This window comes from Scylla paramamosain, chromosome 12 (genome assembly GCF_035594125.1).
Source record: "Scylla paramamosain isolate STU-SP2022 chromosome 12, ASM3559412v1, whole genome shotgun sequence".
In the NCBI taxonomy this organism is placed as follows: Eukaryota; Metazoa; Arthropoda; class Malacostraca; order Decapoda; family Portunidae; genus Scylla; species Scylla paramamosain.
Window position 1 is genome coordinate 3,076,025 of NC_087162.1, and position 26,476 is coordinate 3,102,500.

The following is a 26,476-nucleotide window of genomic DNA, read 5'->3' on the forward strand; positions in this document are numbered from 1 at the left end:
ACTACAAACTACAAGAAGCAATCGGGCCTACACATGACTGTCCATGTTTGAAACATATCTACTTATTTCCACCTATCATTCCCTCCATAGGTTCATTTAATTTTCTTTAAAAGCTCCTTAATGACTCAGCATTAACAGCTGATTACTGAGTCCATTCCATTCATCTACTACTCTATTTGAGAATCAGAGAGAGAGAGAGAGAGAGAGAGAGAGAGAGAGAGAGAGAGAGAGAGAGAGAGAGAGAGACTGGTATTGTGAAAATCAAATCAAAGAAGAAAGAGAAGGGAAAAATCCTTCTTGCACAGAGACAAAATTGCATTCACGGCGCGAGATATTCTTTGCAAAAAAAAAAAAAAAGTTTCGATTTTACCGAACACAAAATGGGAAGGGATTAACGCCCCACGTTTATCTATTCACTGTTTTTGGGTGGAGATCTAAGGCGTGCGGGAATTAACCAGAGCTGATTACAACATTGGTGTGAATTTATATTTTCCTTTGTGAAGTGAAGTTTTGTTCATTCATGACTGCATAGATTCAGGTGCAATACTCCTCTCTCTCTCTCTCTCTCTCTCTCTCTCTCTCTCTCTCTCTCTCTCTCTCTCTCTCTCTCTCTCTCTCTCTCTCTCTCTCTCTCGTGGGAGGAAATAGCCTGGAGGTAAAAGACGAGGTCATCAGAATCATGATGTGCGAAGTGAAGGAGCTTTGGGGGAGGAAATGGTGTCTGAATTCTCCCAAGAGGAAAGGTATTCAGAACGGAGAGCGAGAGGAATTCAGGGTTCTGAGGAGCAATGGAGAGCAAGGCATCCATTTCAGATAGATAGTTCACACTTTGAGCTTTGACGTGAGTGTTCGGGGACAGTGTGCTTGTTAGTAGCGTGTTATTGAAAGCTTCCGCGCCATTCGGGAAGTGAAAGTTTGAGTAATTATGATTGAAATTGCTCGACCTGCAAATCAATTTCTGACCATCTGCCTGCCTGCCTCCCTGTCTGTCTGTCTGTCTGTGTGTCTATAAAGTATGACGCAACGAAGTGACCGTTAGTGGATGTGGATCAGAGATGCAGCCCTGCTTTTGAACCCGGCGTGGCACCACAAAGAGGTCCCTGTTGTACTGTACTGGTGTTCTCTCACGTGTAGTTCACTGGTTTGAGGCGCCAATCTCTTCGGAGGCCTGAGTTCGAACCCCTCCATTACCACCATAGTAAAAAAAAAGACTACTCGCATCCTTGGGCACAGGTCGAGGTAGAGTACTGTTATCTTAGCAGCTTGTGGTTTGAGGCGAGAGTTCGAACCCCACCGTTGCCACCAATGTAAGCCTATAAAAGAATATTCGCATCCCTGGGCTTCATCTCACAGGCACAGGCCGAGGTGAGGTAACGTTACCTTAGCAGTGCGTGGTGGTGCGTGGAGTGATAGGCGGTGTAACAAGTTGATTGTGTGTGTGTGTGTGTGTGTTGAGTCAGGTCCGGCTCAGCCACTGCGTTATCTTGCTGTGCTGGTCCTCGAGGTGTTGTTTAGCTAATGGCGTAAGCAAAAGCTGAGGTGCTGATGGCAAAGCTTCACGCCTCTCGCCAGGGATGTTATATATACGGATTTGTAACTAGGTAGTAAAGATTTCATGAGTGGAGTATAAATAATTGAAGTGGCTGTTGAGCTATTTGTAGTAGTTAATTGTAGTATGCTAAATGTTTTAGCTAATACCGTCGCCATGAAGCCATATCCGTATTATGTTTGTTCATCTTGTTTAATCCTATGCAATCCTGTGACAATTACAGGAATGTAAGTTCATTCTGATGACAAATTTCAATCAGCTAAGGGATGTAGCAAATATTCTTTGCTTTAATCACACAGCAACTGGATGAAAGCAGCTCTCTTAAGGTCTGGGTTTGGAGGAGTGAACTAAGAGGCACTTAGACTCAAGGGTTAACTTTAAAATAATGAGAAGACACTTGTATGAAATCTTTCTCTTAATGCATTCGTGGTGGCATAAGTAGACTAATGGCCGATTTCACGGTCGCTTCCCATTGTTGTGATCGTTTCCAATGAGTGGCGATCTCCTCCACCAGCAACATAATTCAGTGCTCACTCACATTAGGGAATCAAATACTTTCGTTTTGTTATCGTCACCAGGTTGGGAATTTCCGAAACCACGAAAACAACGACAATGAAATAGGATGTAGATGTTGGTAATGGCAGTTGGTAAGGCTTTTGGTTAAGAACATTACCAGACAACTGTGAAATCGAGCCCAAAACAAGATCTACTCACGCTTACCACTATTGAACCTAGCATTTGTGACGTCATCAAGGAAAATTAGCGAGTTATTCGAGACACGCCATGATTCATCCTTTGGCATCGTGATGAATCGCAAACCAGATGTCACACATAGAAGCTGAAGCTGCCATGAGTTAGATCCTCCATTACGGCATATGTCAGTGGTGCTTTGTTAGGGTAGTGGGCAAAGCTGATTTTCGCTTTTATAATTGTCAAAGTGCGATGGGCGATGGGGAAGGGAGAATGGGAAGGAAATGAGAGTGTGATACTAATTGGCCTGTGATTACTATTGATGCCTTGCACTGGTATTGTAAAGGTCTCTCTCATTCTCTCTCTCTCTCTCTCTCTTTCTCTGAAGGTTTAATTGGGTGTTACAATTAGTGGTGATCCAGATACATTTGATAGTTTCATTAATTTCTAATGACGATGATCTCTCGTTTGTGTGCTTATGTGTGATTTTCTTTTTTCTGTCCGTTCTTCCTTCTTTCTGTCTTTCTGTCCGTTTATCTGTCTGTCTGTAGGACTGTTCATTTCTCTCTCTCTCTCTCTCTCTCTCTCTCTCTCTCTCTCTCTCTCTCTCTCTCTCTCTCTCTCTCTCTCTCACACACACACACACACACACCAGAACGCACATGAGACAAGGATTTAATTGCAGTGCAGAAGCTCAAACGAAAGAAAGAGAATTCTACTAGATTTAATTTTCTCTTTTTGTGTTTTCTTACGTTTCCATTTTCTCCCATCCTGCTTCATCCCTCCTCAGCCATCGTCACCCGTGGTCTATGCTCTCCGTCCCCTGCCTTACCCTGGCCCGTATTCAGAAATATTTTGTTTTCTCACCACGACTATTTTCAAACACCACTGAGATGATAACCGGGTTCTCAAGACTGTTTCTCTTTTGAGTAATGTAGAAATCTTATTAATCTGTCACGAGAACCGTAAAAACACCATCGAAAACCCGAGGCTTTTATAAGTAGTCGGGGGTACGAGCAGAATTGTTTCAGAATATGTTCCTCTATCAGGTCCTCTCTGATTCTCAGCTTTACTCACTCTCACGCTGACTCCCTGTAATTTTCTGTCTCATTTCATCAGCGGACCATCACGTTGATGACTTCGTGGACATGCTCTTCCGGAAGCGACCTGATGAGGACTCCGAGAAGAGACGAGGACGGTGTGTGGTGAGTTGAAAAAGGCTCCATTTTATTGTTCCCCGAAGGTAGTCACTAAGTGAGAGTTTAAGGAAAAGATTTTTTTTTTTATCAATATTCTTTTCGTTGATATTTTTAAGATTCATTGATAGGTAGCAATAAAGGAAATAGTTTCTCTCTCTCTCTCTCTCTCTCTCTCTCTCTCTCTCTCCCTCTCTCTCTCCTCTCTCTCTCTCTCTCTCTCTCTCTCTCTCTCTCTCTCTGTTAAGCAATGTTATTGCACTGGTGTAATTATTTAACAAAAAATTCTTCAAATAACTTTTCATCCTCGTTGTTGTTTTGTAAGACTTACTGAAATAAGTAAGCGGGACAAATGAAAGCTAAGTGAAAATGACTTTGTTATTTGAATATCTGATTTGAAGATTAAATTAGTAAACTAATATTCGCGATTTAAAAGTAAAATCTTGTGCGCTAGTCATTTTTTGTTATTCTAGGATTTATTAAAGAAAAAAAAAACTGAGATAAAAATCTTGGTGGAAATTATTAAATGTAGATTCTATTCATAGCTTCAAGATTAAGAACAGAATTTCTCATAAATCAGAAGTTTTGTGTGGAAAAGTATATGTAAAGGTGATCTCTGTCCGGGAAGAATAGAAGTGATTATATTTATATAGAAAATTAAAGGTATGAACTAAAGAACAAAAGTTAGTTGCTAATATCTCTGCCTCTGTCTGTCTGTCTGTCTGTCTGTCTCTCTCTCTCTCTCTCTCTCTCTCTCTCTCTCTCTCTCTCTCTCTCTGTCTGTCTGTCTCTCTCTCTCTCTCTCTCTCTCCTTCTCTCTCTCTCTCTCTCTCTCTCTCTCTCTCTTCCTTGGCTTGATCGTTATGGCAAAAGCGACCAGAACGAAAGTTAAAGACAGGAAACGATAAAAAAAAAAAATGAAGAAAAAGTGGAAAAAGAGGAGTGGAATTACGTTCTGCTAAGCGAGTGTCTGCATAGAGCGACATCAAAATCCAGTAGAAAGTCACACCTACATTCCACCTTTTTAATCGACACGTCTCTTCTGTCTAATTTTGTAGCTTTTTTCGAGAGCGACACGGAAAAGTGCGAGGAAGGAAAAATGATGGACAGATGGAGGAAGAAAAAAAGACAGAAAAAAAAAGACTGACAAGAAGTGAGAAGAGAGAGAGAAAAAGAAAAATTTGTAATGAAAAAAGATAGGAAGAGGAGGGAATAAAGAGCGGATACACAGACAAATAAACAGCGAAAAGAGGGACGATAGAAACTGGGACAGGAAGCAAGGAAGACGATATACCTTGATAATAATTTCATATCCAGCTCCACGAAATGATATAGATGAAGTGCTTGTTTTTAATATTAAGTGCACCGTTATTACTTTCCGTGAAGCAGAACAACGGATTTAGATAATGATATAAAATCCACACTCGATCAGTTGATATTGGAATTTATAGTCTAATTTGTGACATGTTTCGTGTGTATTGAGATGATGAAAAACACATATTAACGCTGGATTATTTTTGAGATTTTGTTAATAGGGACTGACACATACATACATACATATATACGAGTGCATACTTACATACATACATACGTACATAAATACATATTACACAGCAGTGCCTACATTCACAAAAGACAGCTTCTATCGTCGGTCTCTGTTAACATTTAGAACACTTCAAGAGTATACATGAATAAATAAATAAATAAATGAATGATAGAAAAATTATATACGAGACTAATTTTTAAAATTTCCAAAAGACACACCTATATAGGAGCCAAACAGGGAAGTGTATCTAGAAAAGATGTAGGTGTTTACGAACAAGAGAAAGAAGAAAATGTCTAACAGTGAAAGGATTAGAGACTTTCTGCCCTAATTCCCATCCCTAAATCCTTCATTAAACCCTTCTCATTGACCCAATACCTTGCTTATCGGTTCACCAGAAAAAGGTGATGGGGACTGGTCCACTACTTCTACTTGCCTTTCATTTCACCTGCCTCCTCTCTCCGTAGTCTTGGGCTTCACATTTTCCTTTACGTAAGTGATTCTCGCTTGAGTGATTGGCTTTCGCGCTTGTATGGGAACATTGTTGCTGTACTATTGTTGTTGTTGTTATTGTTGCTGTTGTTGCTGCTGCTGCTGTTGCTGTTGTTTGCTGCTGCAGAAGCAGCAGCAGCGAGCAGCAACAGCAGCAGCATACTACTTGTACTACTACTACTAGTACTAGTACTGCTACTACAACACTACTACTACTACTACTTTTTTTTTTACTGTATTATTTGTTTATTTACTTATCCACTTAGTGAATACACTTATCAAACACAATATGCCTGTGTACTACTACTACTACTACTACTACTACTACTACTACGTAGCAGTGCTACTACTGCTACTACTACTACTACTACTACTACTACTACTACTACGTAGCAGTACTACTGCTACTACTACTACTGCGTAGCAGTAGTAGTAGTATCAATATCAATAATGATAATACACAACAAGAGTACCACACTACCACCACCACTAACAACAACAGCACAATAACATTCATAACAATAATAGTAATAATAACATTACCTGACATCTCTGTATACATTCAAGTTTTGTCACAAAAATGCACCATAGTAAATTATGAATCTTGTTACCATAATAGTGAACAACACATCACTGCACCACCAAGTCTTACACACACACACACACATACACACACACACACACTCTCTCTCTCTCTCTCTCTCTCTCTCTCTCTCTCTCTCTCTCTCTCTCTCCCCTTCCTTACATCATGTCCCTTATTACTATGCATGAAACACACACAATATTTATACTCACCACTTCAGTACCGCCACCGCACATTGTCTCGCTATATCTTTCCATGCAAATATCATTCAACATGTATCGTTCTATCCTAAACCATGATACTGTGTGTGTAAATAAGCTTTTGTCAGTAAGATATCAATGTAACCATTTTTATGCCAATTTACGTGAGACTCTTGGTTCTCTCACCCTCCCCATGGCTGCGTCCGTTGTCTCTTCGCCCAGAGCTGGAGGATCCGCCGAAGGAGTGTCGCTGTGCTGATCTTAGTCTCTTCTGCGAGTCACGGCGTCTGCAGGCTGTTCCTTCGCCTTTGCCTTCCACCGCCCGCTACCTGTAAGTCATTTCTCTCTCTCTCTCTCTCTCTCTCTCTCTCTCTCTCTCTCTCTCTCTCTCTCTCTCTCTCTCTGTGTGTGTGTGTGTGTGTGTGTGTGTGTGTGGGTGGATGGGTGGGTGGGTAGGTGGATGTTTGTGTGTGTGCTGGATTCAAAGGGACTTGCATGATATCGTTCCCAGCAAACAGACGTGGCGTGAGTGTCTTACTTAATCCGGCCGCCCCACAACACACCCATCCGTTTCTGTATCGGATAATCGGCGAGTGTTTGTGGCGTAACGAAAGCGAGGTATCATGAATGTGTCGCTATTTGCACGTACTTTAATTTTTACTGTTTTCTCCTTATTTATTTCTTTAGTCTATCTCTACTGTTTATATATTCTTATTTATACTATTTATTTATCTTGTTTTCGTAGCAGTAGTAGTTGTAGTTGTTGTTGTTGTTGTTGTTGTTGTAGTTGGTGATGGTGGTGGCAGTGGTGTTGTTGTTATTGTCGTTGTTTAGTGCATGAGAGATACTTGTTGTTGTTGTTGTAGTTGGTGATGGGGGTGGCAGTGGTGTTGTTGTTATTGCCGTTGTTTAGTGCATGAAAGATACAATGGCACTAACGTCTGCCTTGACGAGGATGCCTGAAGAGACAGCACCACCGTGAACCACGCAACACACATTATCCTTGTGGAGGAAGAATTTTCATCATGGAATATCCTCATCATCGCTTCGTTAAGCCTCACTTAACAAAAAGCAGTGGGATTTATACCACCTTAAATGTCACGAAGACCTCACCCACATCCCCACTCACTCACACACACACACACACACAGCGCGGTATGCTCTTAGGAAACATCACAACTCTAGTGTTTATTTTTCTTTCATTTATTTATAATTTCTTCAGTTACAGCGCACAAACTCAATAGAATGTTTAGGAAAATACTACACGCCCAACGTGGGGCTCGAACCCACGACCCCGAGATTAAGAGTCTCGTGCTCTACCGACTGAGCTAGCCGGGCTGTTGGTGATGAGTGTAATACTTAAAAATAAATCACTTGCACTAGGTATCATCTGCTTTTTATTAGTGCATAAGATAAATTGTAATTCAGCTTGCATATTGAAAAGTGTTCGCACGCAATCACGCACGCAAGACTCACCCACCCACACTGACACACACACACACACACACACACACACACATATTCGAATTTTAATTTCGAGTGTGTTCATGACTATGTTTGGAATGATTCCGTTTATCCGTTATGGAATATATTGTACCAATATTTTTAAATATATTGTGGAGCAGTGGTTCTCCGACAAGTTATGAGTAAATCTCTTCAAATTGAAATACTGCCATAGTACATTTTTCATGTTTCCCACCACTACGGCTGTCTGTGCAACGATGTCACATTGTGTGGCCATTATTTTTTTATCCCTTGTAAGAAAGTCAAGAAACTCACCGGTCATAAATTTAAATATGGCAAATGTTTCTGCTGTCTGCTTGTAACAGGTGTAATTATAATGAGTGAATGTCAGTACACTTCCAGCAGAAAGGAAAGGTGGATGTCGATAGACAGAATGAGGAGCGTGCATGGAAGCACAGTTATGGAAAACGGTAGGAGCAACTCCATTACGCCCGTAAGGCTTCTGAAGATTAAGACCAAAGCGATCATAGAAAATATCGTTACGAATAGGTAACGCTGCCTTCTGTCGGTAAGTTTTCGAACAAAATTAGCTATTACATTGCCACTTGGCGGTAGATTTATGAACCATTAACGATTGCACCTCGTGTGGGTCGACGAAATCTTTCCAAGTCCCGCACACCAGAATGAAATACGCGGTGGTTTCAAGAAAGAACTGCTTAATTGTCGACTAATGACGGCGTTACATGAAAAGCTTTTCTAATACCGATGGAAGACTGGGAGTCTGTGCGCCCAGCTTCAAAACACTTGTGGTCTGAGGTATTACTGCTGTGTTCATCTGATGACTCAGACATTACTATCACCACCACTATTGTCACCATTACCATCCTTTAATGTCAATGATTGCATTTCATATATCAAAGTAATACCTCTGTACATCATTATAATTCTATTATATATGAATCAAAACAATACAAGGCCTGTTATACAACAGGTACCATCATAATGTTCATGACACACTTCGTGTGTATTCACGCTTTGTATTGACCACGTATATTAATGATGTAACCATTAATGATATCACAATTGTGCCGGCCAAGAGTCCTCCGCTGAACAAAGGTAGCAACGTGTTTCCTGTGCCTGTATAATGAAGGGCTACAGGCCACACGCATCTGTATCGCGGGGTAAGGGAAACCCCAAAATCCAGATAAAAGGTAGATCCAGAAAATAATGATCTCTATTGCCGCTTTTCTTTTGCTTTTAAATTAATTTTATCCTCCTTGCCACCACCGCCACCACCTCCACCACCACCACTGATTTGTACCACAAAGTATCGTTATTTTTATGCTCCATTTCCTCAGTCATATTTACAACATATTTTGTGTGTCAATTTTTTTTCCTTTGATATTTTTTGGTGTGTCCTTTTTCTGTTTATTTATTTATTTATTCTTTTTTTTCATTTTATCTTTTTTTTTTTTTTTTGTTATTTCTATTTTTTTTTTTCGAATTCCCCACCACCATTATACGTATGAAACAGTATATGTTTTCATCATCACCCGCGTCATGTTTATTTCCCCAACCTTCCCTCGCCCGTGATATCCGCTACGCCCCACTTAGCAACTCACGTTCCATTCCCTCTCAGCTTACTCCTTGATTAATACGAAGCCCGTGCTGGTGTTCTTTATCCTTCTTTGCCGAGTCTTTCCCCTCACTATTCTTCCCTCTCGATTACCCAGTGGTTTGTTCTATGGATTCTCTGAAAGCCTCAAATGTTACCTGACATTATAATGTGTGTGTGTGTGTGTGTGTGTGTGTGTGTGTTGTGACCTTACCTTCTTGTTTATCTTTTGTATCTTATACTGCCTGAAGATGAAGTGGCTCTGTGAAACGCGATGTATTAACTATATGTATTTTTCTATTTTATTTTCCTTGCTTTTTCCCTTTTTTTTTGTTTCTCCCTTCCTCTCTCTCTCTCTCTCTCTCTCTCTCTCTCTCTCTCTCTCTCTCTCTCTCTCTCTCTCTCTCTCTCTCTCCTCTCTCTCTCTCTCTCTGTTTATTGATTGATTCATTGACTGATTCATTCATTCACTAATTGTTTGCAATTAGATAGACTGACCGATTGATTTCCTTAAAATTCCATGTTCTTTCTTTTTTTTTTTCCTTTCCTTCTTTCTGTCTTGCTTCCTTTATTTCTTTCTGCTTACTTTCTCGTTTTCAAATACACCATCCCTCGCTCTTTAATCTTTCTTTCTCCTTTCTCTTGATCCACCTTTCTGTTCCTTTGTACACCCCTTTGCCCTAGATCCATTAATTCAAGCATGTTATTCTCGTCTTTATCATTGTATTCCATCCATGCCATAACGTTTCTTCCCTGCATGTAGTTCATTCTAACTTTATTCCTCCCTCCGTCCTTTAGATAGAAGATGAATGGTAATAATTCTTCATCTGTGTTACCCTGATTACGTCATTCCATCGCGGTGCTGACGAGGCTGCAAGTGTTATTGAAATGACAGACCGAGGCTAGAGGATGTAATTTTTGCTGATCCTTCAAACCTCGCTGTGCACTTCGCGAAATTATGCACAATGCTTTTTTTTTTTTTTTTATTCTCTCTCTCTCTCTCTCTCTCTCTCTCTCTCTCTCTCTCTCTCTCTCTCTCTCATAAATTTACTCAGATGTTTACAGGTTAAAGGTAGCATAGTAAGTACACTTCCTATTAAAAAAGAATAACAGAGCTCTTTACTTGTAACATACTATGTAAATTTAAATGATGTGGGACCTCGTTTATAATCACGCACAACTTTTAACAAATGTATCACTCGCTTTTTTAAAACTGAACAGCACAGCCGCCAGCACCGAGGTCGTCTGGGCTTGTATGAGAGGATACAAATTAGACCCGCATTCAGAAACGTTTGCTCTCTCATTACGAGTATTTTCCAAGGCCACAGAAATTTGTCGGGTTATCAAGCATATGTCTCTTGTTAATAATGTAGGAATCTTGTTAATTTGTCATTAGAGCTGTAAAAACATCTTTAAAAACCCGTGTAATTTCAACTGAAGGGTTTTGAATGAAGCAGTGGAGATGTGGCGCAGAAGTGTTTCAGAATAATGATCCTTAGTCCCACCATCCTACGTGTGTCTGTACAAGCTGCCCTGGGTGGTGGAGGTGTGTTCGCGGCACCTCCAGGCCAGCAGGTGTAGTGACCACAGACTGGTGTGTATAACTGCACGACGGACTGGCTGCCGTGGTTGAGCGAGAGGTTCGGACTGATGCTGCTGTACCTGAAAAAAAGAGATAGGAAGGAATTGGTTCTCAAATAGAGCTGTAGATGAACGGAATGGTCTTAGTAATAGTTATGATTTGCAAATTATTTAAAGAATGCTGTGCTTTATTTAAGCTTTTTTTTGATTATTGGTATTATTATTTCTTTTCCTGTATTATGCGCGTCTCGGTTTTATTGTTTTTTATTACTCATTTTCGTCACGGAATGGACCCCGTAATCAAGTTGTTAGTGCTGAGTCATTAGGGAGCTTTAAAAGAAGATTAGACAAATTTATGGACGAGGATGACAGGTGCAAGTAGGTAGGTACGTTTTGTTTCATAAAGGGACTGACACGCGTAGGCCTGATGGCTTCTTGCAGCGCAGCTTCCCTTATGTTGTTGTTTTTATGCAGTGTAGTGAGTCCTGCCACGTCCCGGCGGTGCTGCAGACTCTCCTTGTTGGTTCGTTGTGCATGGATGTTCCAGATTATTCATTCCGCCCTCCTCTGTATCTCGGCAAAAGTGGAGAGGTGTGATGCTGCTGCTCCCCTCTCTCTCTCTCTCTCTCTCTCTCTCTCTCTCTCTCTCTCTCTCTCTCTCTCTCTCTCTCTCTCTCTCAAAACATTTTCAATAAGATTAATTTGTCTTTTGGTTGCGGTCTTGTGTTTGGGTGTGCGAGCGTGCGTGCTGTTTCACGAGACAGTAGCGGCAGCATGCAAATATTAAACTAGGAGTGACAGCAGGTCCCTAACTCATAAGTAAACACGAACTTTGGGCGGGACATGTGTGGCGGTGACGGGATTCATTAGGTGTGGTGGGGAGTCTTGGCTGGAAAACTGGTAGAATGGATGTTTGTGTGTGTGTGTGTGTGTGTGTGTGTGTGTATCGCTGTGTGTGTGTGTATGTATCATTCACCTACGGTCGTTCAATGGTCACCAGCCAGCCGTTACCCTGCGGAAAGAGCTCAGAGCTCAGTGACCGATCTTTGGGTAGGATTGAGACCACTTACAAACCACACACCGGAACAGTGAGGCCACAACTCTTCGCTCTCGGGTTATATCCCGTATCTACTTGCTGCTAGGTGGACAGAGGCTACACATAAAGAGGCTCCATCATTTCTCTCGCCGCGCCTGGGCTTTCTCGGTTGTGAGCCGAACATGCTGACTATTGCACTTTTTTTTTTTTTTTTTATGGAGGAGGGACACCGGCCAACGGCAACAAAAATATAATAATAAAAAAAAAAAAAAAAGCCCACTGAGATGCCGGTCCCCGAGTAGGGTCCAAAGCAGTAGTCAAAAATTGAATGGTAAGTGTCTTGAAACCTCCCTCTTGAAGGAGTTCAAGTCATAGGAAGGTGGAAATACAGAAACAGGCATAGAGTTCCAGAGTTTACCAGAGAAAGGGATGAATGGTTGAGAATACTGGTTACTCTTGCATTAGAGAGGTGGACAGCATAGGGGTGAGAGAAAGAAGAAAATCTTGTGCAACGAGGCCGCGTGACGAGGGGAGGCATGCAAGTAGCAAGATCAGAAGAGGAGTTAGCATGAAAATAGCGGTGGAAGATAGCTAGAGATGCAATATTGCGGCGATGAGAAAGAGGCTGAAGACAGTCAGTTAGAGGAGAGGAGCTGATGAGACGAAAAGCTTTTGATTCCACTCTGTCTTAAAGAGCGGTATGAGTGGAACCCCCTCCCCCTAGACATGTGAAGCATACTTCATACATGGACGGATAAGGCCCTTGTACAGAGTTAGCAGCTGAGTGTGTGTGTGTGTGTGTGTGTGTGTGTGTGTGTGTGTGTGTGTGTGTGTCGTTTCGCCAACTCTTCATATGTAAACGTGAAAGCTTATACGAAACAGCAATAAAGGGAAATAAAATCCAAAACTGAAAGTAAAAATTACTTTCAATAATAATAGCTGAAATATTCAACATCAAAAATATGAATGAAACAAGAGACTATATATATTTTCGTCATTTGCTGTGAGCTCATTCCAGTAGGGAATTCTGTTATTTTTTTCGTAGTATTTGTTTCTCTGTTTTTATTTTCTTAGTGTTATCGTCATTATCGTTATTATTTTCTACCTACTTAATACACGTGCCAGTTTTATTCATTTTCATCATGGAATATGTTAAGTAATCAAGTTGCTAATGTTGTAAAGTAGTCAAGCTGCTAATGTCATTAGTGAGTTTTAAAAGGTTAGACACATTTTATGGAAGAGGACGATAGGTGGAAATGTTTCAAGCAGGGACTGCCACGTGTAGGTTTGATGGCTTCTTACAGCTTCCCTTATTCTCTTATGTTCTTATGATCTTATCGCCGTCAGATATTAATGCGGAGTGCTTTTTCATGACTAATACCTTTGTTAAATGTATGCTTTCCCTCACCCAGGTTCAGAATAATAGAAACCATGAGGGAAAATTTAAGGGAACCAGAATTATGATATGTACGCAGAGGGATAAATGGCTTAAGGCAAAAGGATTAATTAAATATTAAAAGGTACAACTACTTCAACACACACACACACACACACACACACACACGTACACACCAGTTACACGTATTCACTTCATTCCATAAAAAAAAAAGGAACACGTAACAGTTAAGAACGTGATCAAATAGTAATGATATAAGCCACAACCCTCACCTGTGTCCGTCTTCTCCTTAGGGACATCTCCGGCAACACCATCACCACCCTCACCTCATCCACCTTCTCTCGCCTGCCACACCTGCGCGTCCTGTGAGTACAGAGAGAGAGAGAGAGAGAGAGAGAGAGAGAGAGAGAGAGAGAGAGAGAGAGAGAGAGAGAGAGAGAGAGAGAGAGAGAGAGAGACTGCTGACTGACTGACTGACAAGATAGAGACCATCAGGCAGCCATTCAAATAGACATACGGACAAACAGACTGATCAGAGGCTCAGACATACATTGAAAAAGATGAACGAAACAAACCGACACATAGTCATGCACACGGGTGAGAGAATACTGAGGATACTGATCTTATTTAGTGATAGTTAATAACATTTTTTATTCCTAGAGATCAAATCACTCATATTTTTCCATTTCTCCACAATCCTGAACTATAATCCGATATGAAAATAATAAAAATAATAATATATAGCTTATAGACATTTTTTTTTGTTAGCATTGAGTATTATGAACACTTTACAGATAAAGAGTTGTTTTCAGGATACAGAGAAGTGTTTAGGAATGAATTTATTAATGGAAGTAATTTGCACATTGTTTTGGTGATAATTTTGGGATAATTGTCTTTGCGGTAATGTCTTGAACTCGTGAGCAAAAACCTGCGAGTTTAACAGACGCAGCAACAGTTGTTTTATTCAGAAGCGTGGCGCTCTCCCAGCCCTGGCCCGTCACCGTTCCCCTGGACCTTGCGTTGCTGTGACGCTTCAAGATCTCACCTCTAATACAAAATAATTTCCTAATTAAGAGCATTATTATTATTATTATTATCATTATTATTATTACTATTAGTATTATTATTATTATTATTATTATTATTATTATTATTATCATTATTATTATTATTATCATTATTAAGGTAATAATCCTTCCTTCCTCCTTCTACCCATCCCTCAGAGTGGTGATCAGGGCGGGAGTGCGGGAACTGCGGCGTGGCGTGTTCTCCTCCATGGCGCAGATCGGACGAAATGTGAGTATACCTGTTCCAGCTGTAGTAGTAGTAGTAGTAGTAGTAGTAGTGTGGTGGTAGTAGTAGTAATAGTAATAGTAGTAGTAGTAGTAGTAGTAGTAGTAGTAGTAGTAGTAGTAGAAGTAGTAGTAGTAGTAGTAGTAGTAGCAGTAGTAGTAGTAGTAGTAGTAAAGTAATAGTAATAGTAGTAGTAGTAGTGTGGTAGTAGTAGCAGTAGTAGTAGTAGTAGTAGTAGTAGTAGCAGTAGTAGTAGTAGTAGCAGTAGTAGTAGTGTGGTGGTAGTAGTAGTGGTGTGGTAGTAGTAGTAGTAGTAGTAGTAGTAATAGTAGGAAAGTAATAGAGTAATAGTACTAGTAGTAGTAGTAGTAGTAGTAGTAGTGTGGTGGTGGTAGTAGTAGTAGTAGTAGTAGTAGTAGTAATAGTAGTAGTAGTAGTAGTATTAGTATTAGTATTAGTAGTAGTAGTAGAAGTAGTAGTAGTAGTAGTAGTAACAATAGCAGGTATAACAGAAGTGATTAGTGTTGAGTGCACTGATTTGTTGAACAAAGACTAGAGAAAAAAATTTCAATTTTATATTTTATGTAAATAATAATCATAGAAAAAAGGCTTCATAGGAATATAACAAAAGTTTAACTATTCGTTGATGTTGCTTATATCATATTATTGTTGTTATTGATTTATTAATAATAGTAATAATAATAATAATAATAATAATAATAATAATAATAATAATAATAATAATAATAATAACATAGGCCTCACATAGGCCGCTCACCCTTTACTTGTACACTATTTATTTGATTTAGTTTTATGTAAGAGAGCCGCTGGCCAAGGGCAACAAAAAAACAGCCACAAAAAAGGCCCACTGAGAGTACCAGTCCCAAAAGAAAGGTTAAAGGGATCATAAAAAAAAAATAAAAATAAAAAATGAGGATAATTATCTTTAACTGCACAAGACTTTCTACTTTCTCTCACCTCTGTTCTTTTCACCTCTCTAGTGGAAGACTTAACCAGTATTCTCAGTCACTCATCCCTTCTTCTGGTAAACCCGTGCCTTCTTCTTGTACCATTGACTGTGTTGCTGATGCGTCAAAACAAGCCAGTTCTCCACTGATGCTCTGTTCTGGTCCCCCCACAGCCACCTCACCGGCCATGACATCCACACGCTGGAGAACGGCACCATGGAGGGCACTGGCTCGCTCACCCACCTGTAAGTGTGTGAGAGAGAGAGAGAGAGAGAGAGAGAGAGAGAGAGAGAGAGAGAGAGAGAGAGAGAGAGAGAGAGAGAGAGAGAGAGAGAGAGAGAGACGTATGGACAAAAAAAAATCTGACTCAACACTCACCTCTAGGTTGATTACTTACGAACACAAGCAGTATGATATTTGACTCGATTTAACAATCTTTTCGAATGGAATCACTTTTATACGTACAGTGTATAAATCTGGACAGGAGCAATTGACCAAACATAGAAGTCTGACTTTTTATGGTCAATGCTGCTATGTTTTTTTGTTTTTTTTGTCTCCTACTGTCGTGATTGCGCCATCAGAGAGAGTGAAAAGTGTGGGGACGTGTGTGTGGGAAATGAATGGGAGGGATACTGACTGAGTCTCGATTGGTCATTGGTGGTTGATGGGTTATTAGTGATTCCTTTTACTTTATTCTCTCTCTCTCTCTCTCTCTCTCTCTCTCTCTCTCTCTCTCTCTCTCTCTCTCTCTCTCTCTCTCTCTCTCTCTCTCTGTATGAGAAAATGTTGTGGTGGTCGGTTTCCATCTGGTCATATTATTATGTGTTGCTCCTTTAGGTTTCCCCTTTCTCGTGACACGTCCTTGTTAAGTTGGTTTTACGTAACTGTTTTGTCGGCAGCAGGTCTCTTTGTGGCACTTGAAGGAGACTTGGTGCTGACGGTGAAAGATGCTGGGGATCTTGGCGAGGAGAGAGAGAGAGAGAGAGAGAGAGAGAGAGAGAGGGAGAGAGAGAGAGAGGAGAGAGAGAGAGAGAGAGAGAGAGAGAGAGAGAGAGAGAGAGAGCGTTTATTGGACAAATATGTATTGTGCAGGAATAGAGGAAAAAAAAAAAAGAGAAAATATTATAGGAGGGGTAACTAAGAAATGAGAAGATGTAATGGAAAAAAAAGGAAACGAAGGTGGTCTATTCTCTCCTTTCCCATTTGTCTCCTTTCCCTGCCTTTGTTCTCTTCCTCAGCTGAGTTGGGAATGATGAGAGGTCACACACACACACACACACACACACACACACACACCACACACACACACACACACACTCACACACATTTTTTTCCTTAGAAGACCAAAGTATTTGATTATAATAGTTACTTGCATTCCATGTGTTAGACGATATTCTTTATTTGATGCCGTTATGTTGTAATGTATTATATTATCATGTTAATAGTAAATCTAACTTTATATTCTGTTTATATCTTCTACATATGTACGTGTGGCCTTGCTCCACAGTGAGTTTTATCAGCGAGAATTACAGATAAGTGTGAGTGTTTCCCAAGGCTAGAATACTGCATTAGTAGTTTTGTGCTACCTCGAATACAGCGTCGCGCTCACCTGCCATTAGCGTGGTTTGTGAGGCTGGCAGTAAAGGTTGGGTCATGGCACCACGTCATGTTTTATTCTCGGATCCTCTGATTTGCTAAGTTAATTTCGTTGAATTCCTGTTACATGGACGTCATGCTATTTTTTTTTTTACGTAATTTCCTCCATTTTCCTTTATAAATAAGCTAGTTTCATGAATTTGAGATACATACAATTAACTTGCCAGTCAAAAAATCAAAAATATTTTGTTCACTGTCGGAGTATGAACGTTGGAAGGTTGATTTGTACCGGCGCCCACCGATGACACCACATGGGTACCAAAGCCCACCGGTGGTACATCGTCCTCCCATTCCGCCTTCTTCAGGATGGGTATATGAGTGAAGGAGTCACATCTTTGTGTCTGTGTGTAGGGAGAATGAATACAGGGTGCGCTCGCCTCCGAGTGTACTGTTGATCTCTCTCCAGCCGTCTCTCGGACGGCTGGAAAGAGAGCCAGCCAGGGCTGAGAGGCGTCCATCAATAGCATACTATACATTTGTCTCGTAGTTTAGGAGAAAAGTGCATGGAGGTGATAACTGGCGAAAGGTGTGAGCCCAGGTGTTTTCCCAGGGGGACTCCTTTTTATAGGAGTCATTTGAGGTATGAAGGTGCGAGGAGCGCGTCCCCACCTGGCAATGTACATCCATGTGGTCGTTAGTGGTTGCAGTGACGTCACGCCGCTTCACTTTTAATTAACAAATGTTCCCACGGCAACGCTGTCAGCCATGCTGAGAGGAAAAGTGAACGTAAACAGAATGGATCTGTGTTCTGGTTTGAGCTAGTCAGGCAGATGGACACCCCTTCTTCATCTTTTGTCCTAAGTGACTATGCTAAAACTCTAGATGATGAAGCTAAGAAAGGATATGTAACTAAAATTAGTGCTTTTGGTAACTCTGGCCCTTACTTAATAGGGGAAGAGTCTCATTCCTTGATAAACCTAACTTAGCCTTCCAGTATGTATCCCAAAGCAATCAATTATTGTAATACATCTTGGAAATAATATTTTAATGATCATGGGAGGATTATTTCTAGCATTTTCTCTGTCAGACCAAGAAACTAATGTTGGCATCAAATGAGAGGAGCATACGTGAATAATATGATTAAAAGTGCAAGAGACCGTCAAAGCTGCTCATATCAAATATGTACCAAAAGTCCTGGACACAAAGATTTAGTTTAATTTTCATGTGGATTATAATGAATTATTGAAATCTAGTTGAACAAGGTGCCTCCTTCAAATAATCACTGATTTGAATATAAATATGCATTAAAATATGAAATATTGGCAGCCCATTGTAATACTTTACTTTCACATCATTACCTTCAAATGATTTTTCAATCAGTGATTGGCAATGAGCTAAGGTATTCGGTCACGGTAAATATGGACTTCTCAAAATTGCCGACCTTCGCTTTCGGTGGTCTTGGTCTTGATGGTGACGCCACGTGTAACCCCTCATATGTATATAGTAGATGAAGTATGGTACGGATTGACTGATTGAGTGACTGACATAAGGCGATGCAACACTGTATTCATTTGCCACTGCAAGTAACAAACATCTGACGGCAAAATCATTAAAAGATTAAATAAAGTAAGATAAAATATGAAGGCAAAAACGAGGCGATAGAACCCATATAAAGCAAACAGGAAATAAAACATAATTACTGCTGTTGGAGAATGATTGGCAGGCGACGTTTGTTATTAGATGGGAGACAAGCAGCCGCCGGACATCCGTGCCAGTAAGCAGGAAACCACCGTCAGGAGCACCAAACTTGTCCTGCCCCTTCGTATTTACTGATTTTTTTTTTTTTCACATAATAATTAGCCTCTTCTGGTGTCCGTCTTCTTGTTCACGGAAATATATTCATGAGCTGGTGCCTCATTTACGAAACTGATTTTTTTCTCTTGATGTGTCTTTCTCTTATAGATAATACTCAAACTTATATTCCTGTGTCAGCGCTATATGATCTCATCTTTACAGCTTTGAACTTATCAGTCACTTGTTGCAAGCCTGCAAGCCTTTAGATCTGTGCCTGCCTGGTTTTAGTTGATCACAATCATCAGAAATTAGTTAGAAATACATCCCTTTTACATTTATCGCTGGAATCTACAAGATATTAAAATAGACCGCTATATATGTCTGATTGCACCAACCACAACGCTAATGAGGATCCCTTCCCACCATTAATACACAACATACACACACACACACACACACACACACACACACACACACACACACACACACACACACATGCACGCGGACACATGCTAATCATCTCAAAGGAACCAAAGAAACATTGGACGAAAGAGCACACAATAAGTAATCTTCACACGGACGAGTGGAAAGAGGGGAATGGAAAGTTAATGAAGCAAAATGTAAAAGACAAAATGACGACTAGAAATTAAGACGACATGAATGGCGGATCACAGACAAAGAAGAAACACTGTAAAATTAAATAGAGAGAGAGAGAGAGAGAGCGAGAGAGAGAGAGAGAGAGAGAGAGAGACGAGAGAGAGAGAGAGAGAGAGAGAGAGAGAGAGAGAGAGAGAGTGAGAGAGAGAGAGAGAGAGAGAGTGTTCTTCCACACTAGTTTTTTTTTTTTTTTTGTGTGTGTGTGTGTGTGTGAGTGTTGTATGTGTGCGTGCGTGTGCAATAATGAAAATAAAAACTACATTAATCAAGAAAGAATTACATATGAATAATGCACATATATTACATATTCTCTTGATTTACAGTGTAAAACATTCCCTTGAAACACAGTTAAAAGATCCATATATTAAAGCACGTGTAGGAGAGTGGATGTGTGTGTGTGTGTGTGTGTGTGTGTGTGTGGTGCGGAGGGTTCGTGCATCTTCCATTTCAAGGAACAGGTGCTTTGTCACGTCACTCGTCTGTTCAAAGGGAATACCGGGGAAGGATGTTGCCCATTTCGCCCGTCTGTGGTAATGAGATCATCAATCCTTAATTGGCAGCCCGGTTCATTTCTTCCATTGCAGAGTGTTGGTTGAAATGACCCTTGTTGGAGGTCAAACACACACACACACACACACACACACACACACACACACACACACACACACACACACACAACGATATGACAAGACTGTATGGTCGTCATTTTTTTCCCTCCCTCACAGACAGTTGAGCAGCAATAACATTAGTGACGTCTCCGATGGCTTCTTCGTGCACAACATCAATCTGAAACGCCTGTAAGTATTAGTAGTGAGGATTACAGCAATGGAAGTAGTAGTAGCTATTGTTGTTGTTGTTTGTTGTTGTTGTTGTTGTTGTTGTTGTTTTAATTTCTTCTTCTTCTTCTTCTTTCTTCGTCTTCTTTATCTTTCTCTCCTTCTTCTTCTTCTTCTTCTTCTTCTTCTTCTTCTTCTTCTTCTTCTTCTTCTTCTTCTTCTTCTTCTTCTTCTTCTTCTTCTTCGTAGTTATTTTTATTATTGTTATTATTATTGTTATTATTATTGTTATTATTATTATTACTATTATCATTATTATTATTATTGTTCAGACATTCAAACAAATTGGGGAGGAGGTGAGAGAAACACAGGTGGTGGGATGTTAGTTCCCGACTGGTTTTGCCCAAGGCTTCTTCAGGGGAACAGAGGAAGCTCCAGTCACGACCCAAGTGCGTCATTCATAGTATACAGAAAACAAACAAACAAGGACAATTACGTACATTACCTCAGTGCCCACGACACTAGAACAAAAAGGGATATAGTAATAGACTTCTTTCTACGTGCATAGAATGTGCATTGATGAATACCTGCGTAAAGAGAAAACCACATTACAGAAACGTTTGTGAAGCTTAGTTACCTGACAGAATTGAAAGAGAAAGCAAAAAGAATATTCGAAAAAAAACAACAGTGAGAAACAGAAGAAGACTTAGCGCTGGCTCTGGGAGCGGCCCTTCACCAAGCTGGGTACGTCGTAGCCAGTTCAGGAGGACAAAGAATGGGAAAGCTGCTGAAATCTAAGCAGAAGAGAAATTGCCCCTAAAGAGTGGTGTACCAGATACCCTGCAGTGGCTGTGACACCAGCTATTTCGGCGAAACGAGTAGGGCGCTGGACTTAGCAGCACCTCGCTGATGTGAGACACCACCATGGGCATCCAGCGCACTGGTGATTGACAAAGCAGGGCACCTACCCAATTGGAAAAGGGCAAGAGTTCCCAGAAGCGGCCTGGAGAAAAAGAAAAGAAAATTGCTAGAGGTCATGTACATCGCCACCAACGAGAATATAAATAAGAGGACAGGCGACATCATGTGGGCGGCACCGGCAGCAGCTGTTGTGCGTCCCGCGGGTCAGAGGTAGATGACAGCACACGCATCAGCCAGCCAATCAGCGGGCAGTGTGGCCACTAACATCGCGCCACGCTCTCTCTAGCCCAATATAGCTTGGGGAGCTTTCTCAGTTTCCCTGAAGAAGCCTTGGGCGAAACCGGTCGGGAAATAAACTTACATCCCAACACCTGTGTTTCTCTCACCTCCTCCCCCATTACCATTATTATTATTGTTATCATTATCATTATTATTATTATTATTATTATTATTATTATTATTATTATTATTATTATTTTACTATAGTTATATTTTTAGTCTAACTCATAATTCTTTTTCATTCAGGTTCTTGTCCTTTTTATGATTGTTGTCTCTTATCATTGTTCTTCTATTCATTATTGGTCTTCTCTTCATTTTGTCTGTGTTCGCGTTCATATGTGTGTGTGTGTGTATGTGTGTGTGTGAGAGAGAGAGAGAGAGAGAGAGAGAGAGAGAGAGAGAGAGGAGAGAGAGAGAGAGAGAGAGAGAGAGAGAGAGAACCTGTCTGTACTGTATTGTTTAAGTCACGCGGACATTGTTGCTTAATTATATCATGCATTATTAGAAGTCCTGTCATTACCAGTTTTACTTTCCTCGTGAGTTAATGAAGATGGATGAACAGTGTTATATATTTACATGAATAGTATGTCGTGTTCTTTTTTTTTACCTAAGAGGGTCACTGGCCAAGGAAAAAAATAAGAGGGGAAAAAATCCCACTGAGGTGCCAGTCCCAAAAAAGTTGTCAAGAGAAACATCGAAAATTGAAGGATAAGTGTCTTGAAACCTCCCTCTTGAAAAAGTTCGTCATAAGGTGGAAATTCAGAAGCAGGCAGAGAGTTCCAAAATTTACCTGAGAAAGGCATGAATGATTGAGACTACTGGTTAACTTTTTCATTAGAGAGGATGAGAGGGATGAGAGAAAGAAGAAAGTCTTGTCCAGCGAGGCCGCGGGAGTTGGGAAGGCATGCAGTTAGCAAGATCAAAAGAGCAGTTAGCATGAAAATAGCGGTAGAAGATAGCAAGAGATGCAACATTGCGGCGATGAGAAAGAGGCTCAAGACAGTCAGTTATAGGAGAGGAGTTGATAAAATAAAAAGCTTTTGATTTCACCCTATCTTAAATAACGGTATGAGTGGAACTGGCCCCCTCCCCCATACATATGAAGCATACTCACTCCATACATGGATGGATAAGGGTTGAGAAAAACTGGCGGAGACGACTCAGAACGTCTAACTTCATAGAAGTTGTTTTAGATAGAGATAAGATGTGAAGTTTCTAGTTTTAAATTATAAGTAAAGACAGACCGAGTATGTTCAGTGTAGAAGAGGGGGGGGAGTTGAGCGTCATTGAAGAAGAGGGGATAGTTGTCTGGAAGATTGTGTCGAATTGACAGATGGAGGAATTGAGTTTTTGAGGCACTGATGAATACTATGTTTGCTCTGCCCCAATCAGAAATTTTAGAGACCAGAAATCAGCATTCTGTGGCTTCCCTGCGTGAATTGTTTACTTCCTGAAGGGTTGGACGTCTATGAAAAGACGTGGAAAAGTGCAGAGTGGTATCATCAGCGTAGGAGTAAATAGAACAAGAAGTTTGGTTGAGATCATTGATGAATAATAGGAAGGGAATGGATGACAGGACAGAACCCTGAGGAACACCACTGTTAATAGATTTAGGAGCAGAACAGTGACCGTCAGTGAACGGTCAGAAAGGAAACTTGAGATGAAGTTACAAGAAGGACAGAAACCGTGGGAGGGTAGTTTGGAAATCAAAGCTTTGTGCCATACTCTATATGATATGTTTAAAGCAACGGCAAAAGTTTCTCCAAAATCTCTAAAAGACTCGGTAAAGGGAAGCCATATCACCAGTAGACTCAGAAAGTGCTCCACTTTGGAAGTTAAGTAGTCACAGAATTTCTTATAGTCAGAGGAGTTAGGTGAGAGGTATACAGCACAGATAAATTTAATTTGGGAGTGACTGTGTAGTCGCAGCCAGATGGTGGAAAACTCGGAAGATTCAAGAGCGTGGGCACGAGAGCAGGTTAAGGCCCGGTTTACACTACTACGTTTTTACAGATTCCGTTTCCGTACACCGTCCAACAATGACGTCACCGCCGTTTCCGTTCGAACGACTGTAGAGGGAACCGGGCTCCGTTTATGAGAGAGAGAGAGAGAGAGAGAGAGGAGAGAGAGAGAGAGAGAGAGAGAGAGAGAGAGAGAGAGAGAGAGAGAAGAGAGAGAGAGAGAGAGATCCTTTCTTGGTGTGAATATGTTGTACAGGAGCTCCAAGTAGTAATGTCAGAAAATCAAGCGTATTTCACACCTCTAAATAGAATATTAATGAATACATTGATGGAATATCAAACTGCTTTACGTTAAGAGCTCAGCAAAGATCAAAGACTGTGAGGGATTTTGTTGAATATGCCATCACTGCTTTGGCAATTGCACCTGTCCTGTCGCCCAAACCTCTCTGTCCATCAACGTGAGTGTGAGTGTAGCACCTGAGAGGGAACCCAACCACCTGCTACCGCGCTTTGATCTCTTGAGGCGCAAGTAACAGGACACTCGCACACATGGACACCTGGCTTCCTCCTTTCACCTTGCCGAGTGTGGGCACCTTGGCACTCCACTACCACCGCCACTACCGCGATAACCACCATCCCCACTGCCTTCTCTCTCCCTTCCTTCTTCTTTTCCTTGTTTTCCTCCTCCTCCTCCTCCTCCTCCTTATTTCTTCATCCCGTTCATACACACACACACACACACACACACACACACACACACACACACACACACACACACACACACACACACACACACACACACACACACACACACACACACACACACACACACACACACACACACACACACACACACACGGGTTCTCATTACCACTTCAATTATGATGACAAACATTTAGTTACGAAATGCAAATTTATTCTTGTTTCTCAGTGATTCTCTCACCCTCACTTAATTGTAGCACCAAATAACGCAACATTACACAACAGAAAAAAAAAAGGAAAGGATGCGTAATTACGAGGAATTATATATATATTTTTTCTAACGTTAAAGCAAAAGGACAACAGAAGGTTACTGAATGCCGGCATCGAACATAAAGCAAACAGTTCAAATGACGCAAACCAGGAGGTATTAAAAGTGGAATAACTATCAATCTAATCCAACAAGGGATTTAAATAACAATTGTCCTCAAACACTTTATTCAAAACGTGTTATTTTTTTTTTTCGTACATGCCATTTTACAATGCATGAAAAAATATTAGAAAGCTTACTTCGTACTTTGACATTTTTGGCTTGTGTGTGTGTGTGTGTGTGTGTGTGTGTGTGTGTGTGTGTGTGTGTGTGTGCCGTGACAGTAACGTTTGTGTGTATTATATAGGGCGTAAGAGAAGTATATATAAGAGATTAAGGGCAGGTGAGGAAGTTTTAAGGACACAGTATAATGAATTAGTTAGAACAGTCAGGAAGTTAACGAGGAAAGCTAAGGAAAATTATGAATTAAAGGTAGCCAGCCAGGCGAAGACGGACCCCAAGGGATTTTATCAGGTATACAGGACGAAAAATAAGGATACTGTAGGTCCATTAAAGGCAGCAGATGGGGAGCTGGTTAGTTCTGGGGAGGAGATTAGTAAACTTCTGAATGATTATTTTTTAACTGTCTTCACTCAGGAAAACATGCAGGATATGCCAGATAGTGAACAGGTGTTTAGAGCAGATGAGTATGAGAAGCTGACGGATATTTCCATAACTAGGGAGATAGTGGAGCAGGAGATAGATAGGCTAAAAAAGTTCAAGTCACCAGGACCTGATGAAATATATCCCAGAGTACTGAAGGAATGTAAAAAGATTATTAGTGAGCCGTTAGTTTCTGTCTTTAGGAAATCACTGGAGTCGGGTGAGGTACCAGAAATGTGGAGGCAGGCTAATGTAGTACCCATCTTTAAGAAAGGGGATAAAACTTTAGCGTCTAATTATAGACCGGTCAGCTTAACTTCAGTTGTAGGTAAAATGTTAGAGTCAATAATAGCCAGGAACATTAGGGAACATTTAGACAAACATAACTTGATAAATCAGTCACAGCATGGCTTCACGAAGGGGAAGTCTTGCCTGACAAACTTGTTAAGTTTTTACAGTAAGGTGTACGAGGCAGTAGATAATGGAGATAGTTATGATATCTTATATCTGGACTTTAGTAAAGCATTCGACAAGGTGCCCCATCAAAGGCTCCTGAGAAAGGTTAGGGCGCACGGGATAGATGGGAAGGTGTTAGGTTGGATAGGGTCATGGCTTGGTAACAGGCGACAGAGAGTGCTAATAAACGGCTCGAAATCCGAGTGGGGTCATGTCATTAGTGGGGTGCCACAGGGATCAGTATTAGGGCCATTATTATTTCTAATATATATCAATGACTTGGATAGTGGAATTAATAGCGATGTTAGTAAATTTGCGGATGACACAAAGATAGGTAGATTAATTAGGTCAGAAGCGGATGCCATCGCCTTGCAGACAGACTTAGATAGAATGAATGAATGGACGGATAGATGGCAAATGCAATTTAATATCAATAAATGCAAAGTGCTTAGCGTAGGTAGAGGAAACCCACACAATAGGTACACATTAAACACCCAAACTCTGGTAGGTACAGGGTACGAGAAAGATTTAGGAGTTATAGTTAGCTCTGAACTCCGTCTAGGGAAACAATGCATAGAAGCCAGAAACAAGGCAAATAGGGTACTAGGATTCATTTTTAGGAGTGTTAAAAGTAGAAGGCCGGAGGTAATATTAAAGTTATACTTGGCGCTGGTCAGACCTCATCTAGACTACGCTGTGCAGTTCTGGTCCCCACATTACAGGAAAGATATAGGTCTATTAGAATCAGTACAGAGGAG

At 40.7% G+C, this 26,476-nt stretch overlaps 1 protein-coding gene and 1 non-coding gene across 2 annotated transcripts in view; one reads left to right on the forward strand and one right to left on the reverse strand.

Moving 5' to 3' along the window:
* LOC135106082 (relaxin receptor 1-like) overlaps positions 1–26,476 on the forward strand; it is a 70,356-nt gene that overhangs the window by 24,632 nt on the left and 19,248 nt on the right. Inside the window, exons 4-9 of the mRNA XM_064014921.1 lie at positions 3,359–3,444; positions 6,478–6,584; positions 13,639–13,710; positions 14,569–14,641; positions 15,745–15,851; positions 20,379–20,450. Coding sequence (XP_063870991.1) covers positions 3,359–3,444; positions 6,478–6,584; positions 13,639–13,710; positions 14,569–14,641; positions 15,745–15,851; positions 20,379–20,450 — 517 coding nt within the window. The remainder of the gene's footprint in view (positions 1–3,358; positions 3,445–6,477; positions 6,585–13,638; positions 13,711–14,568; positions 14,642–15,744; positions 15,852–20,378; positions 20,451–26,476) is intronic.
* On the reverse strand, positions 7,519–7,591 carry Trnak-cuu (transfer RNA lysine (anticodon CUU)). The gene has a single exon. It is a non-coding gene; the product is annotated as a tRNA-Lys (tRNA).